Here is a 21933-nt window from a genome sequence, read left to right on the forward strand (position 1 = left end):
TAGCAAATTTTTTTATTCCACTGTGTGCGGGCAAAACTGCCGAGGAATAATGAAACGTCATCGCCATTTAAGCCGCAAGTAAGCAAGAGATGTCAGATAATTGTTTACGAACTTAGCACGTGCGGTGGTGGGTTGAAGCTGATAAATTTTATAGTGCGCTTCGGGCAGCACGGCAGGTCAAAACTGGGTCAAAATAAAGCGAATAAAGAAGGGTTTTGACAGCAGTTAGTGCGCTTCCAGGTCAAAACGAGGTGAGCTGGTGGAATAAAGAAATTCGCTATAAGTGTGTACGTAACGCGAAATTCGGCAATAGGGTTTTTTTAAATATCTGCTTTTTCTTATACTAATCGATGACTGACCTTTCAGTAGGCACTACGTAAAATTTCTGAAATCTTTCTTTGATTTTTAAATGAAATAAAAGATTTTTTTTTTAATTTTTACTAACTAGCAAGTAGTTGCACAAAGTGACACTTCTGCTGCTGGAGAATAAAACCCTGGTAGAGCACAAAATGACATTTCTGCTGCTGGCTTATGAAAAATATAACCCTGACCGAGCACAAAGTGACATTAATACTGCTGGCCTGTGGAAATATAACAGCCCAATGGCATCGAGCCATGTTTTGAGCGGTTTTAAAATCACCAACAGTTGTTAGAATTTGAAATTGTTTTTTTTTGCAATAGTCCTGCTGTTTAAAATGAAAAAAAATCTGTGGAATACGGTTTTTTGACATTTCTCATCAAAAGAAAAAATAATATACATACCCCTAAAACACTCTATTTTTCATCCCCATATGAAGCCTTATTTAGAGTTCCAAGCGAAGTGGAAATCTCATACAAAATATTCATTTTTTCACGCGTGTGAAAAATGCAATCTGAAAAATTTCACTTCGCTTGGAACTGTAAACAAATTCGATCCAGCGAAATTGAAGGTTGTGGTCCTTATCTTTTTCACTTGGGCTGACTTTTTTCACACATGCATACACTAGTGAAAAAAGAAGCAGCAAGCGAAAACTTGACTTTTCAGCGCGTTTCTATTCTATCAGTTCTTGCCAATTTTCACTTCGCTTAACTCGTGAATTTGTCTTCGCATAAATTGTAAACTGCAGGCTCGTGATATAGCAATGTGTTCTACAACGTGCAAACAAGTAATGCAAAATTTAATGTATTATGTATGGATGCTTATTGCTTTGTTCATCGATTTGTTCATAACTTTCAACAACGAATTCAGCCAAATACCAATCTAAAATATATTTCATGTTTGAATTTTTATTCATACCTGTGGCAAATTGGCAAAATTCGCATGTGATAATGTCTATTAGCAGTGTAATAAAAAATTACATTAATCGATGGACCCACCGGGTCTCTGCGATTAGAGTTCAACCCCGCAGCTTGCTTTGACAATTACGCTTTGCGTTTGTGTTCCAAGAGGTTCAAAGCAAAAAAAGCAGCATAAACTTTTTGCATCACACGCACATTGTACGTTCTTTCTTTTGAGTTTAGTTTGCATCGTTCGTTCGTCGTGAATGGTTCTGGAATTTGCTAGGACAGTTTTTTGTTTCGTTTCACGTTAATATTCCATTGATGCTTTGTGCCTTGTTGTGCTAGTGTATTTGTTCAGTAACAAAAAAAAAATTGCGAAAACGGAAAACCTGATTCCTTTCTTCTCTGTCGCCCGAGACTGTCAGTTTTGTTATTCAGTGCAGCTCCTTTAGTCCAGATTGTCTAATCCTGAGGGCGGTACAGCTGTGACGCGAGAAAAAAATCCATAAAAGGTAAAAATAGGTGAAAATTTTCTAACAGTGACGAAGAACGGTAGTTTTGCGTTTTGTGCTGAATCTTCTTTCTCTCCGACGACGGAGGATCATCTTTCGTTCGGATTAGAGATAAGTGTGTTCGTGCAAGACTTCCAATAAGAAAGTCGCAGCAGGGAGTTGCAGTTTTCGTTCCCGTGTGTTGGATACGTTGGAAAAGATTGAAAGTAAAGGAAAAGGCGAGTTTTGGGGGTTTATTTTCATATTGTTGCGTTTGGGCAAAACTATTTGGAAGTGGTAATAAAGAGTAACAAAATATTCGAGGAACACCCACAGAACGGAAAGGTTGATGTCAACTGAATATGAGAGACGGGGTTCCAAACAATGGGTACGCATCGAATAAATATTGCCTAAATGTAGTGCATGGTCGAGCACATCTTTAATTGAGAAATTTATATAAATTTCACCGTGATCTGTGCAGATAAGAACAAGAACAAGAGTTTTTTTTATTAAAAAAATATTTTATCGTTCCATTACGACTGAAGAGCACTGAATTTTCAACTCCTATCTATAAATTAAAGCTGCCTGCGACAAATGCTTTTCGTTTCTATGTTTTGAAACGGACACCTACTGTGACAGTGCTCGCGCTAAGTTTGCCCTAGAGAGGTCACTCGTCGTGTGGCCGCCGCTCATGGTCCCTTTGTTATTTACTTTTTGCGCGCGCTTGATCAAAAGTACACTGCGCCGGCGACGACGACGACGACGACGACGATGTGAAAACTAAGCGCATATCAAACGCCATTCGTGATCACCCACTCTTTAGAGTGATCAAGGCGGACGCGGTGTCTATGTTTTAATTCAGCTTCCCCTGTGGTCTGTCTTGCTCTCTCTGATCTATTATGATCTTCTGTGGGACTGTACGGGTCTCCAAATGTTTTCTTCATTTCCTTGAAATAGTAGGAATGGTACCCTGATTTGTGAGATTTGCATGGTGTTATGTTTTGAACAAAAACAACAAAGCGGTTCACGGTGAAAACACATTAGAAGCAACCTTAATGCAATTAAATGCATGTTGCATTTATATTTACAAACACTCTTTTGCAGTTTCGGTGCATCTTTAACATTTAGCCGTCTTTGAGAACAATTTTATAGAGTGAATTAAATTGATGCCATTTCCAACGTCTACAGATGCATATGCTCGTATTTGACCCACCAACACATGCTTCCATTGATTGAAAAGGGTGATTACATTCTTACCGGTCGCCTCCCGCCCAGTTGGTGCTGTTCCAAGTGACTGCCACATGTGAGCAGCAATAACAGCTTCTTGCTAACTGTATCAACAAATAAGATTCCAGCACCTTCGCACCTTACTCGGACATTGACTAGAGCCGAGCACTGGATCAATATCATAGGAAATGAGGCAATTACGGCACCTCGATACATTCCTTCCCAGAAACATTCGCTTCTCAAAGTGTGCGTCATTCATTGAATTCCTTGCGTTTTGAACTGGTCTGGATATAGCGTATGCGAGTAATAATGTTTACTCTGTAGATAACGAACATCCTGCGTGGAGTTGATTTAACGTATCATGACTACACCTAATAGGAACGAAGTGTTTACTTAAGATTGATATTTTTACAGTTTTCATTTCTTTTTGTGTTGAGATTTGATATTCAATATTTTATCTTCGTTTGTGTGTCTGTGTTGTAACAAATAAAACAAATAACACAAAGTCTTTGATTACTCATAAGGTTCATTTCACCCGCGCTCTTTCTGCAAAACGATCGCTGCTCGATCGAACTTGACATTGACGGTCCCACGCAACAAACAAATCATGAGTAGAAAAAAAAAAAACAATAATATCGTCACCTAGGTCAACGTCGCCGGTGCCATGCACTGTCTCTTTTTGCCGCACATTTCAGATCCATTCAACGAGTGTCAGCGATCTTCGGATCAACAACACAACAGATGGTGACTGCGAGACAACGCTATGCGTCGTTGATGACGCCATCGTTTATTATCACCCGATGATTCGATTCGTACTCGGCTTCCTACACAGAGTATCGCACCAGTGCCAGTGCTGGTTTGATCGGGAAAAGGCCTCCGGATATTTTTTGACGCTACCGATTTGTTCCACACCTACGGGGTGCCGCTGCTTTGGATCACTGTTAATAATGTACTGGCCGTCGCGGTGTTTATGTTCCGTGCCGAATTAACGTTATTTTATCAAGTAATTAAATTGACAGGTTTGCGGAAATATTGAAGTTTACTTTTCTAAGCTATAATGAAAAACCTTTGATAAACATTTAGGTCAAGATAAATTAGATCATTTGGTCTAACATTTATGCGTTTGTCGAGCGTTATCGCTTAATATAACTTCAAAAAATTCATCGCACTTCCGGCACTAATTTATAGCATTGCTTTTTTTTATCAATGTGTTCACACAAAGACTCCATTTATAGCAATCTCTCGAACTAAGTAACGAAACACTCATACTTGATTAATAGGAATACAATAGAACCATTCCAATTAGTCACTTGTAACTACGGCTATTCTTGCAACCTATTCACAATTCCGTCCCTGTTTAAGTGTTTAACTTGCTTGGGCTTTTAAAGTAAGTAAGTATAGTAAAGTTTATGATATGCAAATAAAAAGCTGATATACATTTTTTACAGTAGTCTATGAGGATATAGACAGGTATACGCAGCATGGCGAGAACCAGGAAAATTTTTGAAAATCAGGGAATGTTGGAGAATTTATTTTTCGATAATGGAATATTAGGGAACAATCAGGGAAAAATTTTTAACGGAGACTAATTTGAATTTAATTTTGAACGGCGTATATTTTTAAACGGCTCTCACGCTAAAACGATTTTCCAGCATTAAAGGCTAATGCAAACTGTTCGGTGGCATATCCAATCGAATACTTTATTCACTGGGATTGCGAAATTTTCTGCATATAAATTTTACCTTCCGACTACAGAAATTTTTCCGAAACAATTGTACAGTGCGTTTTTTGCTGATTGCACCGTGCTTTTTTGCTGATTAAATTGATAGCATCCTCATAATTGATTCAGTCTTATACTTTATTTAGAAAAGATTCTATGTATTTTATTGCGCTTCTTTTAGAATGGATGATTTAGTGATTATTCAATCTAGGAGAGAAATGAAGAATACTTTTTCATGCGAGTGAGATAGTGTTTTCGAGAAAATTGTAGCAGATGATTTTGCTAGCATCTTCGACGAAGTATGTTTAAAGAGATATAAAAAGTTTTATATGGAACTCAAATCACTATTTTTAATATAACAACTAATAAGACAACTGTTGCAGAGAAAAAGGCTATCTTTTGAGCGTGCGAAAACTTCTAGCACCTACTCTACTATCACCTATCCACCGTATCATTTCCTTCCAATAGATAATTGCAAAATAAATATCAGCGGTCCACTCCTTCCTTTGGCCTTTTTTTATTTAGAGCGTCAATTCCGCTTCTAGCATTTTACTTTTAATATTTTCCAATTTTCAATTCGATAGCGTTCAATTAACCTCTTCGTTTTTCACTTTCGTCTTTACTTATTCCTCTTCATCTCTCTTTATCTATACTTGCGTTCGCTCTGTTATTGGACCGTCATTGAACTGTCAGCTGACCACGGGGTCTCACGATTGGTTCGTTTCGTATGTAAAGCTGGTTCTTTTCCCGAAACTGCTTTACTCTCTCTCTCGGAACCCGTTTCTAACTCCAAACGCGTCAGTTTTGACGCTGGTAGAGAGAGAGTCCATTACTCGTCTGTACGTTCCAGATTTAGTTTTAACGACTCCTCCACGGATCCATCCGTTTCGCACTTTTCCTCTATCACGACCACTATATCGCCAACTCCGATTGGTGGCACTTTCACAGTTCACTTCGTACACCGTATGATTGTCGGGAGGTATTCGCGGACCCAACGACGCCAGAAAGCATTAAGCATTACTCGACACAAATTCCACTGCCCTCTATCGGCCAATTTGGGATGCGAAAGATTTTTTGGGATTTGAACTACCTCGCTGGAGTTCAGTTAAAGAAAATGGTTTGGTGTTAAAGCCTCCTGCTGTTCTGTCACAAGCGGAATATACGTCTGTGGGCGCGAATTCACCACACTCTCAGCTTCCGCCACCAGTGTCGCCAATGTCTCCTCACTAAGGAAAATCGATGTGTACATCGCCGCTAGAGTCGTCTTAACTGACCTAACTGTAAGCGTTGGTAGCCTCCGCTTAGAAGGTTATTGAGATTTTTCATATATAATCAGTTCGTTTTATTTTGTTTGTCTTGAATAAATGGTAAGTGTTTGTTTATGTGGATGTCACCCTCCCGACGCCCATGCCAACCAACGATTGTCGTATGGACGCAGCCACCCGCCCATCTGGTTGGTGTATCCTGCTACCAGGAGACGGGCGAAATGGAGCCGCGATGGAGAGAAGATTAAACAGGATCTGGTGGAGGTAATGACCGTTGGCGTAGGGCAATAACCTGTTGATTCGATCGTAGATCCGCTCACTCTTCAAAAGTCGTTGGTCGAAGCAGAATGTTAAATATCAGTGAACAAAAGTGAATTTGTGGACAACAGGTAAGCCAAGCCGCCCTACGCCGTTTAGCCAAAGAGTGCCCTCGTCAGAAAGCTGATGGAATGCTTATTTTCATTTCCCCAGAACCCCGCAGTTTCGGATTGGAACAACCGAAGTGTTTGGAAGAAACTTCTGCAAGCTCATCGTTAGAATTGGGCCGGATTCGAACACACCGCAATTTAAACGCTTCAGTGTTGATCAGCGAGGGCGGCAAAGGTCGCGGAATTGTCACGGTTGTTGACGGCAAAGGTGTTGAATATCGCGTCAGCCGGTTGCAGATTGGAGGCGAAAGGTGGTGGAAGCAATGGTAGAATAGTAGCCCCGAAAGCGAAAAGTGAAGGTTAGATAGAATGTAAGAAAGTGGGAAGCAAGTAGAAAAGTATAAGAATAAAAGTTTATAATCGCTAAATACGTGTTAACATCGGAATTTCAAGCATTTCCCAGGTAACCCGCGAAAATCAAGGATAAGCATGCCGACCCTGAGGCATTGTTCAAGGAGTCTCACCAACGCTCACGGTCGAGACTACTGGCAACTTACATTACGAATCAATCTCGTTGATCTCCCTCTGTAGCTCATTACGCGATCATACGAAGTTCGTACCGCTGGAAACGGACGGGTAAACGCCTGTAGCCTAGCTACCGGGAGTGTTGTATACCAGGAACCATTGGAACCGCCTTCCTGATTTCACGCAGCATACCTCATAATCCCTTTCTCAATCTCGCGAATTAGTGATCTCAGCCTTGATTTATGGAAGCGTTGCCACAGCTCATTAACCACAGTCTCTCCCTTTGCGTGCAAATACTCTTAATGATACCAACTCATCAGTAAGCGACTCACTAGATGTCTCCTATGTTCCTTCGATCAGAGGATGCAAACGTAGCCGATACGGAGCGATACAGCTGTCCGAGCCAAGCACGCCAAATTCGTCAACATAAGTCGATTCCTCGGGATATTGTTCTCATTGAACCCAGCTAAATATAAGCTATTCCGCTGCCACCAACACCTACGTTAGCAGTTCTCGCTGCACTTTTTGTTTAGCGGCTTTTTGTTTCGAATTTTGGCTGAACCTGTACCCATAAGCCACCGACCTCAATGAGTGCATCCACGAGGAAAATCTTTTCCAGTCAACTTCCTGTGCTGCTGTTGTTACGTGACGAACCATGCACGCTCTTAGCTACTCCATGGTAGTTCCCGCAGTTGGCTCTGTCCATGACGGCCACTGTTCCTCCGTTTTTGGCGCAGAAAACTAGGACCTTGGAACCACCGATTTTTTGATCATAGACATGGACCTTTGCCCCACTCGGTAGCATCATCCGCTACATTTCTCTTAGTCGCAATCCACCGCGATTGTGTGGCAGCGTGTGTTCCTTGACTATCGTCTTAGCCAGTCTCATTCCAATCACCGCAGTCATCAGCTCCAACCTCGGAATCGACTGTATATTTCAGTGGTGCAACTTTTAGTTTGCCTCCTACCAGCGTTATTTCGAAATAGCATCTCGGAATTTTTATTTGGTATAGAAACTGGTTGGATGGCTTCTTCGGATTTAGCACCACTCCTAATGGTAACTACCATGCAAGTCGCGGATCCGCTTCCTTCAATTCCTTCGGCAATGATTTGTGGATATATCCTTTCACTTCGTACTCGGAAATCTGTCTCTGCACGCACTCGCCTATCACTGGGTCTTTCTGCTCTAAACGCTGCAAACGCCTAAAGTTCTGTCCTGTTAGAATCCGAACTCACTTATTGTGTTGCAGCATTCCAGATGGAAACCGAGAAGAGAGAAAAAATTCTGCACAAGGGTTGTTGATAATCCAACGTGGTCCACAATAAAAATCGCAAAAACGTTGGAAATCGCCCAATCAACCGTGTATGATGTGCTCAAACGATACAGAGAGCGAAAGAGCGTGGATCGATTGCCTCAAGGTAATCGTCGTAGTGGAACATATGGCCGCAAGCTGAACCACAAGGTGTTGAGAACTGTCTGAACAAACCCTTGACTATTTTTTTTAAAGGTGGCGGGGAAATCTGCAAACAGACACCTGAGAAGAGAATTCAGGGTGTGGGGATGAGACTAGGAGAGAGATGCTGGGGTAGTTACACTCCCCCAGGCACCTATTGATCCCTGTCCCGACCCACTAAAACCCCTCCAGTCTCCAGCCCTGGGGAGTGGCTTTTGTGCGTGATGCACCCTCTTTACTCTTATAACCTCCTAGCTAACTACCTGGAGACTGGTAATTAGCTACCACTGGTGTGTTGGTGGTTGACCCGCCACACACGTTGCAGCTCCAGGACAATCTGAGAGGCGGCCGCACAGACCGCGTTCCAGATTTCCGGGTCGTCGCACATCCTCCGGACTAGATTGTCCGGAGTAGTGCCAGGCCCGCTCACAGCCATCATGTCGCTCCTCGCTCGAAACGAGGGCATACGAAAAAGACATGCTCAGCAGTCTCCTCATCCTCCACGCACTCGGGACACATGGGGGACCCCGCGTGTCCGAACCTGTGCAGATATTGCCTGAAACAACCATGGCCTGACAGGATTTGTGTCAGGTGGAAGTTCACTTCACCATGTCGTCTCCCGACCCAGTTGGATACCTCCGGTATGAGTCGGTGCGTCCATCTGCTGCCCTTTGTTAAGTTGGACCATTCCCGCTGCCAGCGGAGCATCGAGAATGACCTTCTGGTACCTCGTATGCCCCTTGTGTCACGTTGGTCGAAATACTCTCTGTCCTCCTTGATGGCGATGCTGATAGGCATCATGCCGGACAAGACACATATTGCATCGTATGACACCGTACGATACGCTCTCGAAACTCTCAGGCACATGAGCCTGTAGGTACTTTCCAGTTTACGACGGTAACTGTTAGTACCTAGCGCTCTGGACCACACTGGCCCACCATACCTAAGTATGGACGAAATCACGCTGGCAAGAAGTCTTCGCTTGCTGCCATAAACCGCTGAGCTATAGGACATCATACGAGATAGTGCTGCAATAGCCGATGAGGCCCTCTTACAGGCATAGTCGACGTGACTCCCGAACGTTAGCTTGTCGTCCACCATAACCCCCAAGAGCTTCAGGGATCGCTTCGAGATGATGGTGCAGTCTCCGACTCTGACCACCACCTGTTGCTCCGATTTACGGTTGTTCACAACCGTGACTTCCGTCTTATGATGCGTGAGCTCCAGTTTCCTGGAGCGCATCCAGTCCTCGACCTTGCGTATACAGTGCGCGGCCGTCAACTCGACTTCCTCGATAGACTCGCCGTGAACCTCCAGCGTTATGTCGTCTGCAAAGCCGACGTTCACAACCCCTACAGGGAGCTTGAGTTTCAACACTCCGTCATACATGACATTCCACAACACCGGACCCAGGACAGAACCTTGCGGAACTCCTGCGGTAATTGGGACGAACTTCTGACCCTTCTCCGTGTCGTAAACAAGTACTCGATTCTGGAAATAATTTTCCAGAATCTTGTACAGCGACACCGGTATATGGATGCTCCTGAGCGCGATCGCTATGGAGTCCCAACTGGCACTATTGAACGCATTCTTCACGTCGAGCGTGACGATTGCGCAGTAGCGTATTCCCCTTCTCTTGCGCTGGATTGCTACCTCCGCCGTCTTGATGACGGAAGAGATTGCATCCAGCGTGGACCTGCCCTTCCGGAGCCGAACTGGTTACTTGCCAGACCGTGTACACCCTCTGTGTACCTCACCAGTCTGTTGAGGATGATCCTCTCAAGCACCTTGCCCGCGGTGTCCAGCAGGCAGATAGGCATATATGCCGATGGGTCCCCTGGCGGTTTCCCAGCCTTCGCCAATAAGACCAGTCTCTGCCGCTTCCACCTATCCGGAAAGAGACAGTCATCCAGGCACCTCTGCATAACTGCCCTGAACAGCCCGAGGACCGTTTTTATCGCCAGCCTGATCGCCAGGTTAGGGATACCATCCGGTCCCGGTGCCTTGCTCACCTTTAGGGATTTAACGATGACGATGAGTTCCTCATTCGTAATCCTTGCCTCCTCCCCTGCCTCGACACGGCTGTCGTCGCTCACGGATTGAATGCTCGGCAGGTTGACCGACCATCCCTGGTCTATGTCTGAGATACTGGAACGTCGGACGTAAGACTCGACCGCCGGAGGCCAAGGACTTGGCTCGTGGTGCGGAGAGAATCCCTCCATGATACGCTCCAGCATCGTTGGTGATCGCTCTGCAGGCGCCAGCGCGCCTTTAGTCTTGGCTATTACGATCCTGTAGGCGTCACCCCACGGATTTGTATTGGCACTCGCACATAGCCTATCGAAGTAGGCCCTCTTGCTGGCCTTAACCCTGGACTATCAGATGATGAAAACGCAGTACCGTTCGAAGAATTCGTTTGCGAGCAGGATATCAAGCGAAGTTTCGTCACCAAAACTCGAGCACGGAAATTGTACCAGCAGGTTTTGACAAAGTACCAAGGATACCTGCCCATTGATGATGAAACGTACGTCAAAATGGATTTCGGACAGTTTCCTGGCCAAAAATTCTACGTTTGCTTTTATGGACAAATTTCCCAACAAAAAACTGTTTATTTGGTGAGGGATACGCAGCTGCTTAAGTGGAAGCTTAAGAAAAGTGGAAAAACAGCTCCGATGACCAAAATGTTGAACAAATGTGCCAAATAAGTTGACTCCGGAGGTGTGCAGCGTTTGATGGGAGGACTAAAGGAGAAAGCGCAAATTTTCATTAGATACGAAAAGAAATGATTTGTATTGATATTTTTTATTTGAAGAACAGGGAATTACGTTTGTTCTGATGTATTAACCTTATCTGTAAGTCAATCATTTACCGAGGTAGAGATAATTCTATTATTCCGGTTTCTAAATGGACATAACTTTAATCACCATCGCTTAGCTATCCGGAAACTCGAAGTAGTCATACTTCCAAAGGAGTCCCGCTTCGGAGCGCTGTCCTACTCTTTAAGCGGTTTCGGCTAGAATCTGATTAGCACGCTGTTTCCTCCGATTCCGGGGTACATTCAGCCACGATACCAAGGCTCTCCACAGAGGAGCTTCTCCATCGCATAAAGCGCTCGATCAGTCTGACACTCGCAAATACGTTTTCAAACCCGAAACCCGAACTTGATTCTGTACCCGTTGGGTTCGGGTTTGAAAATTTTTGAAGGGGTCGGGTTCAGGTTTGAAAACCCGAAACCCGACTGTAGAATCTATAAAATCTCGGGTTTGAGTACATTTCGGGTTTCATAAAAATAAAATTTTCGAGTTCGGGTTTGATCGAAAAAAAAGTTTCGGGTTTGGGAAAAAAAATTAGGTTCGGGTCGGATACGAGTTTGAAAAATATGTTCAAATGCGTTTCATGTCCCCCAGCGACTAAATGATCACCGAGATTCTATACCGCCATTGAGAACTTTATCACCGTATCTAACGCGTACTTCTTGCAATAGGCCTCCCGGACAACGTTTTCAACGTGGCGAGAACATGAGCAGGTAGTAGTAATCTACTCCTCACCAATTTGAGCCTGAGCCTGTCTCATTTAAAGAAATATCTGTCATCACCCTTTTCAAAACATTTTGCAACATTTTGCCCATTACTGGGGACCCTGAACGACAAGAAGCTCCAAAGAATGCTGAAGAGCAGGGCCGGATTTAGGCGCTGGGGAGCCCGGGGCAAACTTTTTTGTGAGGCCCTCTTTCCTTAAAACATTTAGAGGTAACGTTCTGGAAGGTGACGAGCAAGAAAAAGGTCGTCTCAGGATTAGGGGGGCCCCTTGATTCGGGAGGCCCGGGGCATTTGCCCCCTTTGCCCCCCCCCCCTTAAATCCGGGCCTGCTGAAGAGGAAGACGAGGAAAAAGTGGCTACATCGCTGCGTGCGCTTGGTCGGGAGGTCGGTGTAACCAGCCAAAAAGTGAAAAAAGTAGCTGGTGAACATGGACATACATGTCAGAAAGCGGCAGTCCCGTCCACTGGTCTCTGAGCTGCAGGAAATGACGCAGCGGTAGCAGCTGAATAAGATAGTCAAGTCAATTTTCCCGGCGAATCGTGACGTGGCGGTGGTGATAGACGACGAGACCTATCCCATTCTGGATAGCAACGACTGGCAGGGCGTTTCGTATTTTACTTCCCCCACAAAGGATGGGAGCTCCGAGGTGAAGTTCATTTCACACACCAAGTTCTCCAAGAAGGTGCTGCTGTGGCTTACAATTAGGGAGAAGGGGATGTCAAAGTCGCTCTTCGTACGCTCCGTGCTAGCAGCGAACGGTAAAATTTAAAGTGCGGGGGCTAAGATGCGGTGTTCTGGCCGGATCTGGCGTCGGCCAGATACTCGAGGCGAGCGTTGGGGAAGATGGTGCGGCTGAATATCGATGTGGTATCCAAATCGGCGGAACCGCCCAACCTCTCCCAGCTGCCACCTATCGAGAATTTCTGGGAAAACCTGAAGCGTAAGATCTACTCCAACAATTTTGTCGCGGAACCTGAGGAGAAATTGAAAATAAAACGATGAAAGAACTCAAAAACATGTCAACACGTCTGATTCCGTCGGTTAACTGCTGGAAGACGATACAACTCAATTTTCTGTCTTAGTTTTTTTATCACCATCCAAAAAAGTCTATTTCTTGCAAAGTTGTGTGCAAGTGTCAGAAAAAAAACAACCATTTTTATTTTCGAGAATGACTTGATGCTTTACTCGCGTCTTTATCATATATACCTAATAGAAAAAAAAATCTCTTCTTGGAACACGATCTAACAACCAACTGTAAGCTCACGTTCCATATCATAACTGTATATAAATCACAAGCTGAAAGAGATACGGTTAGCAAATTTTGACTGCTGAGAACACGTTCATTGCATCCCTAATGAGTAATTAGGTAAATTCGTAGTCTGGCGCAGAACAGAAGTGGCCGTCTCGTCACGCTCAAGCAGACTCAGCAGTACGCTATCGTCGTCTGCTAAACTTGTGGATGTCTATGGAGCAATTGTGGAGCACAGTTGCGGTTTGATGATACTTGGCAGATGCCAAACTCGAGTTGTATTCACATGGTCTACGCCGGACTAGGGTGGAATTTGTGGGTGAAAAATGACGCATAAATTTTATACGCTTCCAGTTAGACGTATTGTTCGCATTATTCATAATTTATGACTGTGGCTGAGTAATTTCATAGTTATTCGCATTGGATAGATTGCAGGAAGAAAGAAAATCCGTTTGCAGTAAACTAATGCGATTTTTTCTTGTTATTTTCAGACCATTCATCTGGAAGTTGCCAGAGAGGGGCGCTAGAAAAAGTATCGCCCAGCTGAAGCAAGCAACAACGACGATCACAAACAACCTGAACCAGTAGTACAAAAAAACGAAACACAAACATTCAAAATGCCTGTGTTTCACACAAAAACGATCGAGAACATCTTGGAGCCCGTTGCACAACAGGTACCAATACTAGTACTAGTCAATCATGCTGCTGTTACTGGAGTTATTTTTATAACGGATTGCCTAGCCCATCACTTACATGATATTTCGGTTGCTTCTTCGTAGGACAGCCGGCCACTATATATGACGGACGGGCACGAAATTTAACCTTGTTTTCACTTACTTAAGCGTCGCCGAACAAAACGACATGGTAGCATGTCGAGTCGAGAGTACGCGTGGTCTTTCCGTCCTTCTTACGTAGCCGGCCTGGCGTGAGCCAAGGCATGGACGGCAAAATTGATTTTAAAATTAGAACACAAACAGTAGGTTGGTCCCAATACCTACCTACGCTAGGTTGCGGGTTATTGGTTTTTTTGGTGAAGACTCTACTGTTCGCATGTTGCGGTTCCTACAGTGGCAAGTTCTATTTGTGTAACTCGGAACCGTGATAATTAAAAAGATGTTTTTTATTTGTCCTCGTTTGTTTGTCCAAACTCATTGTGAGCGTTTCCAAATAAGCTGGGTTGTTGCTATCTTATCAGATTGTGTCCATTAATAATGAATACTGTATTGCGAAAATTTAGAGAGTGCAAACTTCAATAAACTTAGTTCAAATGGTGCACTTTGACCGTAACACCTTCAGGTCGCTCATTAATGCTTTGTTGCTTATAAAAAGCCGCTATTCAAAAGTGCTGGTAGAAGAAAAGCGTGAGTCATACTTTATTTTTAAGACTCGGTGTGTGAAAAACCAAAATCCACACGTTGCTGCTACTCTATTTATCGGCTTTTCTGCTTTGGCTCAAGTACTTTTACCCCGGCTCATTTTGCCTTTGCTTTTGTTTACCGACCAAAACTGCTCGCCGTTGGTTTCGGGTGGCCGAACTTTGCCAAATGGTAACTACGGTTTAATTGATGTATTACAGTGAAAAATGACTGTTTTCTTAGCAACCTTGAACTTTCCTGAACGGTGTTCCAATTACGAGTGTGAATGTATTGTTGATAATGCGGCAGCTTTTTGTTCTATTTTCGTCCAGCTCAACGATATCGCCTCGTAGAATAAGAATGTAATAGTGTTATGAATTGAAAGTAAAAAAAACATATTTCGTTAGTCACCCTAACGGTGATTCAGAGCTTACGATAACTGACCATCTCTAATCATTAAATGCAATTTCTTTGAACGTGCAGTTTGGCCTCGCATCCGGCAAGTAGAGCTGCGGTAAAAGATTAATGAGACCATCACCGGATTAAGAGAGCGGTGTGTCGGTGTGTGCATTTCTTTTTGCAAGCGCGTCCGTTACTAGGTACATGGCCGCACAAACACCTACTACAAGCAACGCGTGGCACGGTGTGCTGCCTGACTTGCGGTGTGGTCGGTGACTGCATAATAAATTAAACTGCCAAACATCAAGCACACACCGGTAGCTTTTGCGGCGTCGTCGTCGCGATGATGGAGGGTCGATTGGCAAGGATGGAGGATGTGGTCGGTTGTTTACTAAGACGCAAACTCATCGTCATGTGTCGCGCTTTACCACAGACAAGGGCAGACTTTTCTGTTTGTTTGAAGATTCGTTGTCGTTCATGATTGCGACTTTGCGAGTAATACTGGCATTAAAAGGCATTGTGGGGATTTTATGGAAAACTGATCTAAACTAATTACGATCACGATCGCTACCATGGTTACTCTAGACTAGCACCACAGGTTTGAATGCAAAAAACCTTTCAATTTTTTCTTCTCCAGCAAAATGGCTCAATATATGCATACATAACAGGCTTTTTTTTCTCTAAACTACAAAACTGCAAGTTCAAATAATACCGTAATATAAGTTTATTGTCCTGCATAAAACCACGGATTGTATTTAATAGAGAATAGTTGCCCTAGTTTCTATCGGAAGCGTATAAAATTTCCGTCCTTCTATTGAATACGGGGCGGCATCGTTTCACCGACAACCAATTAGCTCAAATAAATGATGACATTTTCAAATGCCGCACTGACCCCGGCCAAGGCCATAAATTATTATTTTCTACCGCAGCTGGCCGTAATTCGTCGCTCTCGAAAGAGTAAAACGTGCCAACCTCTATATGTGCTCTTTAACTAAGATCGTTTCTTTCTCCTTTCATCGGCGATAGGTTTCCCGGTTGGTAATACTGCACGAAGAGGCCGAAGATGGCAATGCAATGCCCGATCTCAGCCGGCCGGTACAGGCGGTGTCGCTGGCTGTCACCAACCTGGTCCGTGTGGGCCGGGAAACGATTCACAACTCGGACGACGAAATTCTGAAGCAGGATATGCCCGCCTCACTGTCCCGTGTCGAGAACGCTTCACAACTGCTGGAGGAAGCGTCGGCCATGTTGAGGGGCGATCCCTTTAGTGGACCGGCGCGAAAAAAATTAATCGAAGGTTCAAGAGGGATCCTGCAAGGCACATCGTCACTGCTGCTGTGTTTCGACGAATCGGAGGTGCGGAAGATCATCCGAGAGTGCAAACGTGTGCTGGATTATTTGGCAGTGTCGGAGGTGATTGACACAATGGAAGATTTGGTACAGTTTTTGAAGGATTTGAGTCCGTGTCTAAGCAAGGTGTCGCGGGAGGTCGATGCCAGGGAGAAAGAGTTAACACATCAAGTTCACAGTGAAATTCTTGTGCGCTGCTTGGAGCAGGTGAAAATTTTGGCACCTATTTTGATTTGCAGCATGAAGGTGTTTATTTTGATTGCCGAGCAGAGCGGAAAAGGATCGGACGAAGCGGCCGAGAATAGAAACTATTTGGCTTCCAGAATGAGTGAGGAGATACAGGAGATTATTCGCGTTTTGCAGCTGACGACTTACGATGAGGATCAAAGTGAACTAGACAATCTAACGGTGCTGAAGAAGATTCACAATGCCATTAATAATAAGATGGAAGCGGCGAATGATTGGTTGCGAAATCCTTACGCACTGCGAGGTGGAGTCGGAGAGAAAGCGCTCCGACAGATTGTGGGTAATGGGCTGAAGGTAGCCGACCGCTGTCTTCCTCAGGATTCTCACATTATCCGGAGATTGGCCGGTGATATCACCGCAATGACAAACACGTTGTGCGATTTGAGACAGGATGGCAAAGGAACGACTCCCCAGGCAGATTCGATTGCTCGTGACATTCGAGATAAATTGGGCAACTTGGAACAGTCTGTTCTGAATGCCATAATGGGTGTTGATAAGGCTGGTCTTCAGCAGACAGCTCACACAGTGCAGGGACGCTTAGAACAGGCATGTCGCTGGTTGCAGAACCCCAGCCAGGATGATCGTGGCCTTGGGCAGCGTGCCATAGCACTTATTGTCGATGAAGGTCGTAAAGTGGCTGAAGGTCTTAGTGGCCATCAGAAGGCAGAAGTTATGCAGCTGTGTGATGAGGTAGAGCAATTATCTCATGACTTCTCGCAACTGTGCTCGAATGGCCTCGGACATACTGCACAAGCGCAGGACGTGGCTCGGCGTCTGAATGAGAAGTTGCATGGATTGAAGAAACAAATTCAAGATGCGGTGGTCAATCGCGTTGTGGAAGACTTCATCGATATATCGTCGCCTCTGAAGCAGTTCATGGAGGCGGTCGCACTTCCAGAAGGAACGCCAGGTCGTGAGCAAAATTTCAATCAAAAGTCCAATAAATTGCAAACTTTCAGCGATCGTGCATCCAAGACGAGCCGTATGGTGGCAGCCGGAGGCTCCGGCGGCAACAAAAAGCTTGCTGAAGTTTTGCTCTCGTCGGCTTCTCAAATCGACAGTATGACTCCACAGCTTATTTCTGCTGGACGTATTCGCATGAATTATCCAACTAGCAAAGCGGCCGAAGAACATTTGAACAATCTAAAGCAGCAATACGCTGATACAATCCTTCGTATGCGTACACTTTGTGATCAAGCAACGGATCCGTCTGATTTCATCGAAGCCTCCGAGAAGCAAATGCAGAAGCATTCGTTCCTCTGCGATGAGGCCATTCGAATGAGGCAGCCTCAGAAGATGGTGGACAACACGTCCAGTGAAGCTCGGCTGGCAAATCGGGTTTTGCTAGTGGCCAAACAGGAAGCAGATAATTCCGAAGATCCGGAATTCATTGCCAAGGTTAACGACGCATCCGATCGTCTTCAGCAGTCGATTTCGCCAATGGTTCAGGAAGCGAAAAATGTTTCCACCAATATTTCCGATCCAATCCATGCATCAAATTGGCGGGAAGCCAATAAACAGGTTCGTTAGCAAGTTTTAGATTATTTAGTGTAGTGAATAATTTGACTGTACTTTTAGCTGCTGCAAAATGTGCGTAACATTCGTAGTGCCATTAACAACGTTCCGGATGTACCGGAGATGCCAGATCTGTCAGCATTGCATGTAAGCCAACAACATCAGGAGGCGGCTCCACCACGTCCTCCACTACCGCGGGAGAATATTCCGCCGGTACGTCCTCCACCACCAGAGACCGACGACGAGGATGAACTCTTCCAGGGTATGCCGAATGCTAATCAGCCAATTTTGATGGCGGCTCATGGGTTGCACCAAGAAGTACGCCAGTGGTCTTCGAAGGACAACGAAATCATAGCGGCAGCCAAGCGAATGGCCGTTCTTATGGCCCGTCTCTCCGAGCTAGTTCGCGCCGACTCAAAGGGCAGCAAGCGCGAGCTAATTGCGACGGCTAAAAAGATTGCTGAGGCATCGGAGGATGTGACTCGGTTGGCGAAGATATTAGCCCGTCAATGTACAGACAAGCGCATCCGAACGAATTTGTTGCAAGTGTGCGAGCGGATACCTACCATCGGAACGCAGCTGAAAATCTTGTCCACCGTCAAAGCTACGATGCTGGGAGCGCAGGGATCCGACGAAGACCGGGAGGCAACCGATATGTTGGTCGGAAATGCGCAGAACCTGATGCAGAGCGTAAGTATTACTTTGTGATTGACTGCGAGTTAATGAATGAACTAATATATTCTAATCCTTTCAGGTTAAGGAAACGGTGCGTGCTGCCGAGGGTGCCAGCATTAAGATTCGTTCTGATCAGACAAATCACCGCTTGCGCTGGGTACGCCGGCAGCCTTGGTACCAGTACTAAGCTAATGGAAAAGCAGCCGCACTTTTTTGCGATGGTCTACAAGGATCACGGTTAGTTTCGAAGATACCTAATACACGACGCATAGTTACAAACCGACTAGAATCCGTCTGCTTGAAGATGGATCGAAGAACTAACCAATTTATAGTACCAGAGAGCCTTGCACCTGTGTAAAAAAACTGCCTAATGAAAGGTACCTCAAACCGTGTTAAAAAGGTATGGCAATCTAGTACAACAGTACTCATATTTTTATGCTAGTTAGAATAGTTTGTAAGGATGTTATCGTATGGCGATGTTTTTCTCGATATTTATTAACTAAATATGTTACTACTCAACTGTATCGAATTTTTTCAACGATTGAGAAAAAAAATTGTTTAAATTTTAGTTTTATTAACAAAAAATTCTACAGTGAAAAAAAAAACTGCGAGTGTCTCTTAGTCAGTCAGGTAATGGAATTTTTATAAGCATGAATAACGAAATTACTTAGGGAGAAATAGTATTTCTGATATCGGAATTCAACGCACGAGCGGTTAAAGTGGGAAGCGAGAAAATTGTTGCCAAAAATTAATGCATTAACAAATTCAGGCCAGGTGGATTGAACAAAAACTTGCTGTTTGTGTTTCGTTGGATTATGAGAAAAAAATGTATGCAAACATGCTGATAGTAACAAAGTCCAAGCGACATTATTTTAGCAGAGTATATTTATATCGATGTTTTAAAAATGCAGTCTAATATCTGGATGGCAAGTAATAAATAGAGCCTAATTATGTGACATAAGAACAACGCTAATTGTGCTAATACATGCGCTGGAACAGTTTTAAGAAACGTTTATGTTAATCATTAGCACAAGATATGTTTTCTTCCAACAAAGCAAGTTTACTTACACTTACAGTCGAGTTTGTATTTCATTTAACAGATACGGTTTTAACTAGGTGCAATATCTTACCTTTACTCAAACGAAATTGCATGTCAGATGATAGTATTCCTAGTAAAAAGTTACAATAATAACTTACTGACACAGTGTTGTCTTTAATGAACGAAGTTACAAATAAGAATGCAACATTACTAATACTAGTAACAAAAACTGATAGATTAGAAAGGATATGCGTTTGTTTCAACTATTTGTATTGGCAATTATTCCGGTTTTCACTGTACGTCAATTGATTAGTTTCTGTCCTCACTTGACGTGAAGTGGACACGTGGAGTAATCCTGTATTTATTCGTCCGGCACAAAAACTACGAACCGGTTATAGTAAATTCGAATGAATTAAATTGGTACCTCACAGAACAAACTCGAGCAGCTAATAACAATTTCTATGTGATTTCTATATTTTTCCTTTCCATTATACATACACTAAAATCAAATATATACAACAATCAATCAGAAGACGAGCGTGTTGTAATAACAAGTGCCTATTTCTATTTATTTTTTTTTATTGTGACAGTTTTTTCTTTTGTTTTTAGTTGAGAATTTTCCATTAGCATCGGTTTGATTCGTAGTTGAAATTGAAAAAATATTTTTTTGCAATTTTTTTAACAATAACTTTGTTTAAAACATAGTTCAAACCCTGTAATACGGAAGCGCTACTGTTTCTTATTGAATAGATTAAAAACTCACTGAAAAACGTCGAGGTTTTATTGAATGAAGAATCATCTCTCATGTTTAGTTCAACAATCCTTAGTCGCTGGGTTTCTACCTATTGTTTAATCAGACTACAACCACAATCGCTAGGATGGAATGCGTTCTAAATGTGATAGGGAATTTAGAAAGGCTACACGTTTTTAACTAGTTATAGCTGAACAATTATTTAATGAATCCTCAACAAACATAAAATATGACTAGCAAGGCTGTCATTCTTCCGGAGGCGTAGTGAAAATAACTGAGACTGACAATTTGCATCGAAACCGAAAATATACTTAGAGGCTAGAATTAATACTTAAATTATGAAACTAGTATTGCGTTCAGCTAAAATCACTTTCGGGTACAGCCGAACCACGCCAACGTCAGACGGAATAAATCGGCTAGTACGCGGCAGAACACTATCGTATTAAATCCGTGAAACAATATAAGCCGCTGAACGTGATACAAAATAAGACCGGTTTCGGCCGCTGAAACTCGCACCTTTGGTGGTAGTCTTAGCCAGTTGATCAACCGGATGGTGTAGTGAATGGTGAGGGTTTTCAGCTGCGTGCGTGCGTTTCGATTGTTGATTAGAGCGTCTCGGGTGAAGAGCAAAGCCAATCCGGTGGCTGCCGTAGTGGATAACTTTAGTGCGAGTTTTATCAGTAGCTGCTGTTCACCGTGGTAGGACATGTTGCCATCGAAGGACTGTTGGACACTGTTTGTGCCCTAGTGTAGTGTACGGTCACGCTGGTCGTGGGTGGGCTTAGCATATCGCTTCGGACGCTAAGCGCGCGTGACTTCTGCGGGTGAATAGATTAGATACAGTGTGATACCTATATTTTTGTATCGTGGTAGATATTTAAATGGTTTATCGGAAATTCTTACAATCGTAGTATTGTGTTAGTACATTCATGACTGAACAGGTCGACATATCTTCGACTGCGATTGTGGTGGACAAACATTCTAGATTCAATACTGAGCTTGGTTTAAGTAAACTTACGAGATTAGTTGAATGATAAATTTTATATCTTTGTTAGCGGAAATTGATTGATGTTATAAATGATATCTCTTTTTTCATGCTAGGCAAAACATAGGGTTGCATTGAATAAAATAATTGTTACTTCTAGCTCAACTTACCGTAGTTTAACTCTCTCTCTACCATGGTTACTCTAGTGCACCATAGGTTTGGATGAAAAAACCTTTAAAAATATTTACCTATTCTACTCAAAAAACATTCTTGAACAAAATACTGATTGTTCATGAATATTGTCATTCATGGTAAATATTTCGAAAGGCTTTTTGTATCCAAACCTGTGGTGCTCTAGAGTAACCATGGTAGAAATAGGGTTAAGAGACCTTTAGGCTACAAAAACAATAAGTCTTTGAACGCAAAAAATCTTTTATCTTTCAGTTATAAATAAATCGGAAATTATTGTTTCCGATTACCGTCGGGTTGTAACGGTGTAAAGACCACTTCGCCATCCGG

At 43.5% G+C, this 21933-nt stretch overlaps 1 protein-coding gene across 2 annotated transcripts; it reads left to right on the forward strand.

Annotated features, from left to right (window-relative positions):
• The first annotated feature begins 1484 nt into the window (after positions 1 to 1484).
• LOC129723034 (vinculin) lies at positions 1485 to 21480 on the forward strand. Of its 2 annotated transcripts, none has more exons than XM_055676973.1 (5): positions 1485 to 1772; positions 13591 to 13773; positions 15880 to 17970; positions 18028 to 18654; positions 18719 to 21480. In XM_055676973.1, exons 2-5 carry the CDS (start codon positions 13717 to 13719, stop codon positions 18824 to 18826), a joined length of 2883 nt encoding a protein of 960 aa, XP_055532948.1. In that variant the 5' UTR covers positions 1485 to 1772; positions 13591 to 13716; the 3' UTR covers positions 18827 to 21480. The 2 variants fall into 2 exon arrangements, with proteins under 2 accessions (XP_055532948.1, XP_055532949.1); XM_055676974.1 differs by lacking the exon at positions 1485 to 1772 and adding an exon at positions 2027 to 2139.
• The last annotated feature ends 453 nt before the right edge of the window (positions 21481 to 21933 follow it).

Source organism: Wyeomyia smithii, chromosome 2, assembly GCF_029784165.1.
Source record: "Wyeomyia smithii strain HCP4-BCI-WySm-NY-G18 chromosome 2, ASM2978416v1, whole genome shotgun sequence".
Taxonomy (NCBI): Eukaryota; Metazoa; Arthropoda; class Insecta; order Diptera; family Culicidae; genus Wyeomyia; species Wyeomyia smithii.